Consider the following 12,450-nt stretch of genomic DNA (forward strand, 5'->3'; position numbering starts at 1 on the left):
CCCCCAACGCTACGAGCCAGGAATGGCCAGAGGGGTCCCCAGAGAGGTGCCTTGTGAGCTCAGAGGAGCAAGGGGGCAGAGATCATCCTGTGCCGAGCGAGGGTGCGTGCCAACCCACAGCTTGGGCCCCTGTGTATCGATCCATCACAAACACGCAGCAGAAAAAGAGGGGCCCCACTCTCAAGGAACTGTTCTCTGGGCTCCCCGGCAGCCCCTCGCCCGACGGCTCTGGGCTGAGGGGCGCAGCCCCTCCAGGCTTGCGCATGTCCTTACTTGCTGGGGAGGCTGAATGTAGCCCTGGGGCTGCAGCACCTGCTGTGTGGGGGCCGTGTGCCCTGAGGCGGAGTAGTTGGAGGTGGAAATGGGCTGCCCAGGGGTTGCCATGATGAATCCTGTTTGCTGAGGATGCTGGGAGATGAGGGATGACTGGAACATAGCCGAGGAAGGATCCGGTGCTTCTGTAGAGCCCTGTCGGCTGAGGCTGATCTGCCCAAAGGGGTTGCTGAGTTCGTCGGCCTGCATCGGGGATAAGCGGGAAGGATGGAGGAGGACAGCATGTAGGACAACAGCATGTAGGACATAGCTCTGCTGAGTAGACTGCAGACCCCATCTCCCTACACTGTGGAGGAGCTCGCCCAAGAAACGTCCCCCAAAAGGAGCCACAGAGCAAGAGCATTCTGCAGGACAGGGGCTAGGGGCATGCGAGCTGCTGGGGGGGCCCAAATGCTCAGCGGACACTGGTGACATGCAGGGCCCCACACAGGCAGGGGTGGCCCCAGCACAGAGGCCATGTCCTATGGAGCGCGCTGTTCCCAAAAGACAACAGAGGGCTGGCTGAGACCACAGGGCAGCCATGGCCCCTGCCCCCCAGTGCTGGGCACAAACATTCACTTCCTGGTGGAGCTCTGGGCTTGGCACTTGCTCTTCCCCAGGCTCTTTCCAGGATTAGCCATTCCAGCAGTGCCCGGCCCCGGTGGGTCCCACAGCCTCAGGCATGCCACTGCCTTGACCCCACCGCAGCGCAGAGCCTCCATGAATCCCAAACCCACTGGGTGCAATGTCCGCGACATACCTGATTAGCAAAAGCTCATACAACACAAACACAACACAGGAGTACAATAGAAACAGCGCAGAAGAGGAAACGGGGTTTATACCAGGTTGTACTGCTGGGGTGGAGAGACTGGCAAGAGGACTTGGGGGCAGGAGCTTGGAGAATACTGAACAGGCTGCAGCGCTGGGACCGGCTAAGACCAGCAGAGAAGGGAGTGGGAGGAGAGAGATTTGGGTGGGAAAAGAGGAGGGGGGAAGGAAGGATATAGGAGGAAGGAGAGAAAGAAGGAACAACAAGGTTAGTCAACTGAGCCAATTGCAAACACACGGAGGGGGCCGTTGCAGAGGGTTGGAAAGCATGGAGACCAGAACGGGGGAGCGTTCGTCTCTGTGAAGACATACAGCCTGGCCAGTTGCTTTGTGGAAGCTGGGAAGGCCAACCATGTCCACAAAGCAGCTCTCGCCTGGCATGCACGGTGACACAAGCTCACAAAGGCCAGCTACGGCCAACAGCAGCAGGAGAGCCACTTGCCCCCAGCACAACCTTCGTGCCTGTCCCACTCCACTGCCCACTCGTGTGTGGCGCTGACGCCCGCCGCTCTCTGCAGCGCTCCTGAACCTTTCCTGCGGGTAATGTCTTTTCTTCACTCCTGCTTTCTGCAGGGGCCCCTCTCACTTTGTCACTGGGAGGACCTGCTGATGCCTGTTTATGACAACACCCAATTCAAGCACCGAACATGTACCGGTCAGCACTGGATTGTTTTTTTGATTATTTGATTTGACCTCTAGTGAAACAGAAGGTGCACGCGTATGGGGGCCAGTGCATCCTCAGACCTTTCACCAACAGTCAAACACACGAAAAAAAAATTTCCAGGACCTAAATGATTAGAACAGCCAAACAGTGGAAGATACGAAACAAAACCCCTGCAAGACACAGTGATCCTGCACAAGCTCCAGGAGCCTTCTCCGTGTTCAAACCTCCCACTCAGGGCACTGTGCTCTGTCCCATGCCATGCTACCGCTCCAGACAGACACTCCCGTTAGCCTCAGCGCCGGACTCTGGCTCGCTCAGGGAAACCCCTCACCTCCCTTGAGTGTCAGTGTCCTCTGCAAACAGATCCCCAACGCTGGAGCCAGTCCAGGGCCCAAGAACTGCAAGTTCCCCCTATCCTTATACAGACAGCAACAGACAGCAAGGAGCCGTTCATGTTATCTGCAGCAAAAGCTGTTCAAGGCTTGTTTCCTTCTCCCATCCCATCCCACTGAAAACACTTAGAATTGTAGCACAGCCCAGGTTGGAAGGGACCTCAGAAGATCATCTGGTCCAACCTTTCATGGGAAAACGAGCCTAGATAAGATTATCTAGCACCCTCCCTGTCCAGTCGGATCTTAAGAACCTCCAGTATAACTCCAGTGGAACTTGCAGTTCTTTGCTGTAGGAGACATCATAAGTAGGAGATGATGCACCAGAAAGGATCCCTATAAAACTCCCAGGCAGGCCGAGGTCCAGCGCTGACACGCTGCTCCGAGCCGGGCGGGATGGGAAGCTCCCGAGGCCACTGCCCACGCACAGCCCCCAGCTCTGCACGCGCTGAACACGGGGCAGCTCTGCTCTCCAAACGTGCCCACCAGCGCTGTCCCACCCCCTCCCCAGTACGGCAGGGACACAGGGGCAGCTCGTGTGCTGGGGTTTTTTACAGCCTCAGGAGCAGAACAAAGTACGGAGGAACGACAGCCGCGAGCGCTTGCCAGGGGGCTCCATTCTCAGAAACAGCCCTGCAGGCTGTGCAACATCACTCGGGTTTAACCTGGGGAGGGTCCGGAAAATACACCCGTGAGTTCCAGCTCTGCCGCTCCCCAGGACAGGTCACGGGATTTCAGCTCTGGGGAGCTCAAACCCAACTACCTTTTGACGGCCCCTCACCAGGAGGGCAACTGGTTCCAGAACGTAACCCTGCCACTCAGCAAAGGGCTACAGATCCCTTGCCAGGGGGGATGCTGGCCCAAGCGGACACAGAAGAGGCTGGCAAGCTGAGATGTCACACAGCACCATATTCAGGCACAGCAAGGCGCTCGACCTTCTCCTGCTCTCTGCCAAGAGCACAGAGGGACCGTCACTCCCTAACTGGCAGCAAGTGTGAGGACACCCAAAAGGCAGTGGGCAAGTGTGAGTCCAGAGCACCCTGGGTGTATTCTGGCTCCGCTTCCACCTCCCACTTGTGGGCCCAAGGAGCTCACCGAGCCCTGGACATCGTGCAGCAGCTCACCTGGGACATCATGTGGTTGCTGATGGCTGGCTGCTGCTGGGCTGCAGGTGGGAGTCCTTGGGGCTGCGGTGGTGGCTGCTGGGGGGGCTGCGGTTGAGGCTGCTGGGCTGTGCAGGGTAGGAGGCCACGGCTGGGCTGCGAAGAAGGGGACTGGCTGCATGCTTCAGGGGCACCTAGTACCAAACCTTGAACAGAGAAAGGCACGGCAGGATTGGCACATGGGAGAGAAAAACATGGATTCGTCAGCGGGGCAGGCAGGGGGTAGATCCTGTCACTCCTCTGCTGCAGCCAGACTGCACTCTCTGCTGTCCACACGGGAGCTTCCACGGGGGACAGGGCGAGCAGGCTGAGGCACTGGTTTGCCTCTGCTCCACAGCAAACCAAGGCGTTACCACCCCCAGGACCCTCCTCTCCACGTCCATGTACACACACCGACCCTCCACAGCTGGTCACAGCACCTTCCCCTGCCCCGCGCCTGCCCTGACCCACGCAGGGAAGACCACGATGCAGTTCTTGTTGCAGGCTACGGCCACGAGTTGTAGAGCTGTTATTCCCAAGAGCGTGCTCTCTTCCCTGCGCCCAGCTCAGCGCCCTCATTCCAAGCGGAGAGCCTACGCAGCGGTCCCCTCCCACCGCTCTCAGGTAGCTGCTGTCTGCGTAAACTTTCAACACTACTCGGAAGGGCAGGAAATGAAAAGGCCAACGCCAGGCCCACGTGATGGATCTGGCTGGCCTCCGCTCACGGGACAGTGCGTGCTTGGTGCAGGAGCTGGCACGGGCTAGGAAAAACCATCTGTGTTCCAAGTGATTCTTTGGAGGGATGTGCCCTCCGTCTTGTCTGGAAAGCACCAGGCAAAGGTCAGGGCTTTCTATAAACGCCATGGGCCTTCTGCTAGGAAGAGGAATATGGTTAACAGCAGCACCTGCCTGGCGGAGGGCTCTCCTCCCCAGCATGAGACAGGGATTACAAAAAGAGGGAGCTGCCAGGTACACCCGTGTCAGCTCAGAACCACAGACCAGCCTGTGGGAAGAAGCTGCAGAGCTCTTCCCAGTCACAGCTCAGTTCTGCAGCTCGGCACGGCCCCTGCTCGGACACTGATACTCATCACGATGTGTTCGAGCACTTGCCCAGAAGAGAGCGCGGAGTGAGGGAATCCTATCTTATGGCCGCACAGACCCAGCACACACACACCTTTTGAGTAAAAGGCTAGGGGGTGGCAGGCTGAAAGCAATTCCTTCCCATGGTAGGAAAAATTGTTAGGAAGGAGCGCAATACACGCTGCAGGGCACCCAGCTGCAAAGTGCTCTCCTCCGTATTTCAGTCTTACTTCCAGAAATAAAAGGGCTGTGCAACCATTGCTTGATGCCCAGTAGCTGCTATTTAACTAATTCCGCCTCTGATCGACTGCATTTCAACAGCTGATCTTCAGGCGTTCTGCTAAGGAGCTCTGTATCATCAGCCACATGGTGCAAAGAAGGAAACATTTTGCTGAGAGTTGCCCAGGGGCCGAATGCTGAGATGGGAAAAGAGCCCCAGACCCAGAGTCCTAAGCACTTCCTCCCCACAGAATAAATGTGAGGATATGGAGGGTGGTGTTTCCCCAAGTGAAAATTCCCTTTTTTTTTTTTTTTTTTAACTCCCCCAGGACGTTTCTAATCACTTGCCATTATATAAAGCCTGGAGAGCAATTGGCTTCTGTTCCCAGGGGAGACCTGGAGGAAAAATACAGAAAAAAGCAAAAAAGCAGATCCTCTGTTGCTGTGCTTTGCACATGGCTGGGACAGATCTTCAAATAACTGCTCCCATCAGCTGATGAATCAGTCCTGGGGGTGGTTGCAATAATCAGAATAAATGCAGCCCTGAGCACAATGAAAACAGGGTCCCAGGGGATGATGTAGGCACCTTCACACTGCAAGATGAGCGTGTGGTTTTCAAAGCCAGCCTGGGTGCTAGAACAGCAGCCTGGCTGCCTCTTGGATCCATCCATTTTATTTGAAAGGATTCTTGTGGAGAAGTCGAATCACCCACAAGCACCAATCTGCCTTCCCTCCCCAGTAAAACGACAGCTCTCAAGCACTTGGGGACCTGCTGCCTACTCGTGAGAATGGAGGAAGCCGGACGGCGAGACAACACTGGATTTTGCTCATTGATATTGCACAGTGATTGTGACCAGCTGCCATACGGCTCCTCAGTTACCAACGGACCACTAAAATGAGAGCAAAGACCTGTGCTGCCTCTTCCACAGATGCCTTTCACAAGCAGTCAGTTGAAAATAAAGGACTCCGCTCCCCACTGCCGGAAGGGCTGGTGCCCTGCCAAGTGCAGCACACATCCTCTCGGGGAGCCGTGCTCAGGAACGGACCAACAGTGATGCCCCCAACGCTCTCCGTGCACAGGCTTTGTGTCACCTAGACGGAAAAGGACGAACTGACCTGAAGCAGGCAGAGAGACTTGTGACCCTAATTCCCTTCGGTGCACCTGAAACCCTGAGCTGTATTCAACAGCTCTGGAAGAGCTGCAGGCCCCTCTCCCTGCTGTTGTGTTTGCTCTCAGGAGCATAGCGAAGCATTTTGAGAGAACATCGTAGGCAGATACCAACTAACGCAGTCTTTGTCTGATGAGTTAGACTGTGCGTCTGATGAGACAGACTAATTGGTGACACCCTTCCCTGGACCTCCTTTGTTGGAAAGCAAGGAAAAGTGCCAGATGGTTTCCCCTGGCTAAGTCTCCCGAGGGCTGTGAGGGATTCTGGGGAGCAGAAAGGAATGGCAACACAACTTGCAGTAGAGCAGGGGACAGAAAACAACAGAAAACTGGTAGCTCAAATTCCAGGGTATGGGACTAAACAACGTCCTGTCTCAGATAAGTCTACTAAAGGGAAGGAAGATCTGATGGTGAGTATTGAAAAAGCAGATGACGAGCCAACTGGCACATCGCAGGTACTGAACACGTTCAGGTGATGCCAACCATGTCCCCCTTTAACCAGAGTCACTGACCAGAGCGTCATCAGCCACAGTCCCCCAACCCGAAGACGCCGTCTGCCAGGTGCCCTCTGCAGAAGGTGTGCAGGGAAAACAGTACCGTACCTGCCCGGGACGTTCTGCTGGCAGTGCTGCCTTTGCTACTCCCAATGCTGTCCCCCCGTGTCAGGATGGAGATGCCACTGAAGCTGCTGGCTTTGGTAACAGGTGGTCGCAGGTTGCGGATGGAGCCATCTGAGTCTGTGCTGCTCCACGGCCGAGGCTCCAGCGACTTTATCTCGCTCTCTGTGCTGCTCTGGCGGCTGCCTGAGGCCCGGTTCAAACTGTCCCGGTTGCCCCTGCAGAGACCAGAGGAGTTAGACGGCACCTCCAGCGGGAAGGGGCAGCGGCAGGACCTGCAGGTGCTGCATCAGTACTGCCACCCTGGGCTGGTGAGCCCGGCCAGCCAGCCTCCGGCTCCGTGACACAGCACGTCGGCACTTTGTACAGGGATCTGACAGCAAACAAACACCCTGAGTCACAGCTTTCTTGGGCATGCACTGGGAAGACCCAGACACTGCTGGTCTTCCTTGGCGTGTGTTGAGAGCTGGCTCCTGGCCCTTTTCCCGAGCCAGATCCCAGCCTGGAAGAGAAGCCAGCAGGGTCAGAGCACGATCCCTTGCTAAAGCCCTCCTTGTCTCAGAACAGGAAGCTTTTAAGAGAGGCCTTGAGACACGGCTGATGGAGATCTCGCGAGACCACTTTCCACAGCAGCCCCGGTGAGGTTTTCTGCCCAGCGGGGACAGCTACACACCGGCGTGTTGCTACGCTCAGAGCTGGGCTCCCACCCATCACCCTCCCCTGGCCCCAGGCCAGGTCTGGCCACAGCAAAACATCCCAAGCAGTGAGCCGGGTTTATCAGCCCAGCTAAGGATCGTAAGCACAATAATGGGTTCCTGGGCCTTCACCGGGGAGGAATGGTGAGGAAGGCAACACTGGAAGGGATGCTTGTGCTGAGCCTGGCAGCAGCTCCACGCAGCCACGGGGGAAAAAAGATGAGGCTTGGAAGGAACTTCTGAGGTGATGTCCTGGGCTGCTGGGGGCACGCGAGGGTCAAAGAAAATACGTCTCTTGGAAAATCAGTACAATGGTTATATCCAATGAAGTAATTGGACTGTGCAGCCTCAAACCCCAAATGACAGTTAACTAACAGGCGTCACTGTCAAGCTCTTGGGCTCTTTGCAACCTAAATTCTGAAGGTAGCTCCTAGGGATGTCCAGAGGTGGGGACAGTGTTTGCGTGTGCAGGGAAGGGGCATGTCATGGCCTCTGTTCTGGCCCAGCTGCAAACCCTGGTTCCCTGAGAACCCAGACCCCTCTCAAGCTGATTACTGCTAACCCAGCAGTAGAACGGTTCTGCTTTTTCTACAAATGCTGCCCAAACTCCAGGCACACTACCACACCTCGCTCTCTGAGAGCATTGCCCTAGCAGCCTTGGCCTGCCCTACAGCTTCAGCCATGCCTTCCTCTCCATCACCGCTACTACAGCCCGCTTCCAAGCTGTCCACCAGCAGAGAGCTCCCTGCAATCTGTGCTTCAGCAGCATTAACACAGCGCTTCCAAGCGAGTGAAAGAGCGCGCTGTACTGCTCTGAAAGCTGGGCTTTGAGGGGGGCAAGTCCGTGGAGTTCACACAGCCATCGTCCCCAGCACCACCACTGAGGGAACCCCAGTCTCTGTCGAGAGCTCAAAATGGTCCCGATGCCACATATTCTCCCTCTCCCCAGTGTGGGAACCACAAAACAAAGACAGCAGTCCCTCTTTAGGGACTGGCACAAGAGTCAGAAAAGCTCCTAGCGCAGCCCTGGCTGCAGCTCAGCTCCTAAAGCTGCAATCACATCAGCAACTGGCTTTTGCCACTTGCTGGGTGAGTTTTACTACAGCCCCGCGGCTGATCTGAAAACTATAGCCCCCGCCTTGAACACCGCTGCCAGACTCCAGGACACAGTCCCTGTACCTGCACCGAGGACACTCGATTTTCCATGACAGTGACCCCCCGACAGCCTGACCCACGCAACAGGCGGAGAGGGGCAAAGCTGTTCCTACACTTGCTTGGACCCTCCTGTCCTGTTCATACAGAGCTGCTTCACCGCTAGGGCTCTGGCCATTAATCGAGAGGACAGCAGGCAGGAGGGTCTGTCCACCTTCATCCTGCTCTTTATCCTCACACCTTCAGCAGCCTCCTGCGGCAGGTGTCTGGGCAAGGGGGCTCATCAGGCTGACGCCATCCTTCAGCCCTTTCATCCACAGGAAAACTACTTAATACGAAAATGCTGCTCAAACGTGTTCCCAGTGCCCTCTGCAGCATACTCTGGTTGAAATGGAAAGCTGAGACACTTCACTGTCACCATTAAGTAATCCAGCCTTTATAATCAGGGATTAGGGACAACCCCACCTTAACTGGATGCTGATCCTGTCACTCTAAGGGCAGGGGCTTTCCCATCCTTTTGGGAAACGAGGCAGAGTGGTTCGAAAACTGCTGGAATCCTCTGGCTTCCCCATTCCTCCCTGCCATGCCCACCTTCCACCCCTCCATTTCAATTGATGAATCAGCAAAAAAGGACTCAGAAATTGATGTTGCAAAAAATACAACTTCAATAACTTCACAAGCAGCCATGCATGGGGCAAACTTACTCAGCAGGACAATGTACAAGATAAGTCACACAGAGATACCTAAAAATCTGCCTCCGTTTGTGAGAACTAGAAGAAAAGGCTTCTTTGGAGATTCTGTCGGTTAACATCAGAAAAAAGCATCATTATAGAGTCATGCAGTCCTCCGAAGAGAAAGCCAGAGATACAAATAGTGTCTGCTAAACAGTACTAACCTGCTGTCAGTGAGATATCCATTCTGGCCAGTCTGGAAGCACAGAAAAGACATGGAGATGGGAAGGAAAGAAAAGGGAGACTTAGTAACTTTGAAAGCGACAAACCCAGGCAGTTTCAAAGCAAAAAGGAGCAAAGCACTAACAGTACGGGACTCAGACACAGTTGGTTTGTGCACCGGTTCCACGGTCATTCAGGAGTCTTGCTGAGCCTTCTGCACACCAGTCCCATATGGGTCTCCATCCAGGCCCATTAGGAGCCTTTCCTGTTACCCGTGGCCCTGAGACCTCTCATGAGTTTGCAAATCTGAGCCCTCAACTCCCCACGTCATTGCTCTAAGGCAGCTTTGACGGTAGCTTTGTCAATGGAATGATCGAGGCCAGACATACAAGGGTCATTATTCGCTAAATGCAGGCACAATTATCAGAGCCATGAAAAAAAAGGCAGAGGGCTCAAAGCCAGCCCAGCCCGCCCTGTGACAGTCACCCCTGCCTCTGCAAGTCAGACACAAGGCACTGGCTCAGCCCATGGACACGGAGCAAAGGTAAGTACGTGCCCACAGGCAGAGCTACTTACTAACAGGTCTGGATGGCTTTGGGCCCGTGCATGTAAGACAAGTCCATGATCACAACTGGCTGGAGAGTCAGCAGCTGAAGCCTGGTGACTTGACTAGGGACAGTGGCTGCCTTGACGTCCTCCTTGGGCAGGCACATGGCAATTCCCATTAGGACAAATGAAAGGCATCATCCCCAAGATGCTCAAAAGCAGCAGGCCAGGAGCTGGACTTTGAACATGATCCATGGCAGATGGGCACTTGGAATCATCCCCGATTCCATCATTTGCCATTTGGCACAGCACGGAGAGCTGCCTCCAGCTGGCCGACAGCACTCAACACAGCAGAGCACAGCAGCCTCTCTGAGCCAGACGTGAGCAAGGAACACGGCTCCAGCTTAGAGGAGTTCCATGTAGGGAGCAGAGATCTCAAGGAAGCAATAACCAAGCTGGACACTTCATAAGAAGGACAATAAACATACTGCCCAGGTTCATCCCGTAGAGGGACGGAGCCCTGCCTGATACTCCAAGGCCAGCACTGCTTGGTCAGGAGGTTGAAGCTGCAGCGCTGGAGAGAAGCTGGGGGAGGCAGCTGCTGCTTCTTGCAGGTTCATCTATTGATTTGCTAGTCATCCCAGAAACACCACTGCGTGAGCTTAAATCTTGCTGGGCAGCAAGGAGAAAAACTGCCTCCGTCAGTCCCTACTGCCCCTTGAAACAGGCAATTTAGGGAAGGAGCAGACTGGGGAGTGGCGGTGTGTCTCCTCTATCTCAATGTCTTAGACATCTTTCTTAGGAGCTGGCATTAAACGGTAGATACCAGGAGCACTGGCAAATTTGTAGAAAAGGCAATGAGGAGACCTGACCTCGTAGTATACTCAAGGACACCTTCTGCCACAAAGTTCCAGCAGGGTACCTGGCAAGTGAGTCATCCAAGCTTACCTCTCGTGCAAATATCCGCTCCCTGACCCGCTGATACTCTTCCTCTCGCTCTTCTATAGATTTGCTCCTTCTCCCATCCTGCAAGGGGAGTCTGATCTGAAGGGACAAACACATCTCAGCGGGTCAGCAGTTGCCAATGGGAGCAGGGGGCGCAGTCAGCTGCTGCTGTTTCTACGTAGCAGTGTAAGTGGATGCGGATTACGGAGTGTGTGCATGATGCCTGGATGCAATGACACAGCCTCTGCCTTTGCACCTACCTTCTGGACACCTATGTCTAGGGATGAGCATCCTGGAGGTCTTACTGCACTCCACCTCCTGGATCGAGCACAACCACTCTGCCTGAACTCTGCCTGATTCGAAAAGGACAGATCAGGAATATCACCGTGTGCTTCTGAAAGAGCCTGTTCTCAGGGGTCACGAGCTAAAGGCCACTTTTTGCAGCATGTGCCAACAGAGCAAACTCCCGCTCGGTCACGGATTCTGTGCTTCGTGGGTAGCTGCAACACCTGCAGAGTGCCACCACGGGGCAACCAGAAACTGATAGTGATTGCAGTGACCAGCGGGGAGCTGGGGACTCCCCGCTCCCTGCGGAGACATGGGGAATCCTGACGACTTATGTTCAGAAACACGACCAAAAGCAAGGGACGGGGGTACGCTGGGGTGATGTAGAGATGGGAGCTATGAGAGCAAAGAGCACGAGATCCCTGGTGAAGAGGTCTCCTGTCTCTTGCCCCGTTTTTGACGTTCAAGATTCTGTCTGACACAGGCTGGGAAAACAGCCACAGATGAACAAGCTAGCTTTGCGTTACAGGTGTGGTGCCACCCGTGACAGCCCAAAGGCAGCCAGAGATTCAGGAGGGTTTTTAGCCCCGACAGCTGGCAACGCTGCTGAGCTCAAAGTGGTTTCCTTCCAGCAGCACTGCGAGGTCCTGACAACTTCACAGCTTGACTCGCTGCAAGCCCCAGGGAGGGGTGGGAGAGATGCTCGGCAACACTCAGCTCTGGGGTATTTCCAAGGAAACCTTAGCAAAAGGCTTCACCTTAAAGCCTGGCCCAGCCGCCAGCCGATATTCAGGGTACAGAAAAGTACCCCCCATAGAACCCACACAAATTCTGCAGGCATTCCACACTATTTTGTAAAGTTTTCATGATATATCTAGATGCTGCTGCTTGTATGGGGTGGAAGCTTCTATTAAAGAAGGTTACTGCAAGAAACCCAAGAGAAATTTAGAGTTGTTCTCAGAAAAGTCGTGTTTGACGTTCACAAAGTATGCAGGTAACCCATTGCCATCCCTTACCTGATTATCATCTCGGTCCATGCTGGTATCATCTCGTTTTAGGATAAACCTCTGCGGGAACTCTGCATTCTTCTCATCTTTGATGTGCTCAGAGAACCTCTGCTCAGGGCTGCAGGAAGAACCAGCCCTTGTTAGAAGGACAAAAACGGCACAGAACCATCTTCATGAAACCACTGCCTTGCAGGGAGCGAGAGGGTGTGCAAAGCCGTTCGTTGTGTTAAATCTCTCCTCTGTTTGATGGCAACACGTGCTCCTGCCCCCTCTCTGAGAACCAGAGAGAACTAGAAAGGGCTTGCAAATACATACACTTAGGACTGGAAGTGAAGGATTATTCTCTCCTAGGGAAGGGATTTGCCCTTCTCTAGAAAAGGCGAAAGAATGCGGTGTGGAACGCATCCTGCTCTGGACCGTGCCAGGGCTCTGTGTCTGGGGGTCATGTGGCACCATGCAGGGAAGGGAAGGGACGGGAAGGGGATGCCAGCCCAGTTGTTCTCCCCCC

General features: G+C 54.7%; 1 protein-coding gene across 13 annotated transcripts in view; it reads right to left on the reverse strand.

Annotated features, from left to right (window-relative positions):
• R3HDM2 (R3H domain containing 2) overlaps nucleotides 1–12,450 on the reverse strand; it is a 53,843-nt gene that overhangs the window by 6,469 nt on the left and 34,924 nt on the right. For 4 of the 13 annotated variants that reach the window (XM_074565273.1, XM_074565274.1, XM_074565272.1 and 1 more), the window contains 8 exons: nucleotides 11,952–12,060; nucleotides 10,654–10,749; nucleotides 9,162–9,193; nucleotides 9,010–9,063; nucleotides 6,405–6,637; nucleotides 3,318–3,502; nucleotides 1,155–1,244; nucleotides 274–516 (listed from right to left, as the gene is read on the reverse strand). In XM_074565273.1, the coding sequence (XP_074421374.1) occupies nucleotides 274–516; nucleotides 1,155–1,244; nucleotides 3,318–3,502; nucleotides 6,405–6,637; nucleotides 9,010–9,063; nucleotides 9,162–9,193; nucleotides 10,654–10,749; nucleotides 11,952–12,060 (1,042 nt within the window). The remainder of the gene's footprint in view (nucleotides 1–273; nucleotides 517–1,154; nucleotides 1,245–3,317; nucleotides 3,503–6,404; nucleotides 6,638–9,009; nucleotides 9,064–9,161; nucleotides 9,194–10,653; nucleotides 10,750–11,951; nucleotides 12,061–12,450) is intronic. The other 9 variants (XM_074565268.1, XM_074565269.1, XM_074565271.1 and 6 more) reach the window with 9 other exon arrangements.

Source organism: Larus michahellis, chromosome 22, assembly GCF_964199755.1.
Source record: "Larus michahellis chromosome 22, bLarMic1.1, whole genome shotgun sequence".
Lineage (NCBI taxonomy): Eukaryota > Metazoa > Chordata > Aves > Charadriiformes > Laridae > Larus > Larus michahellis.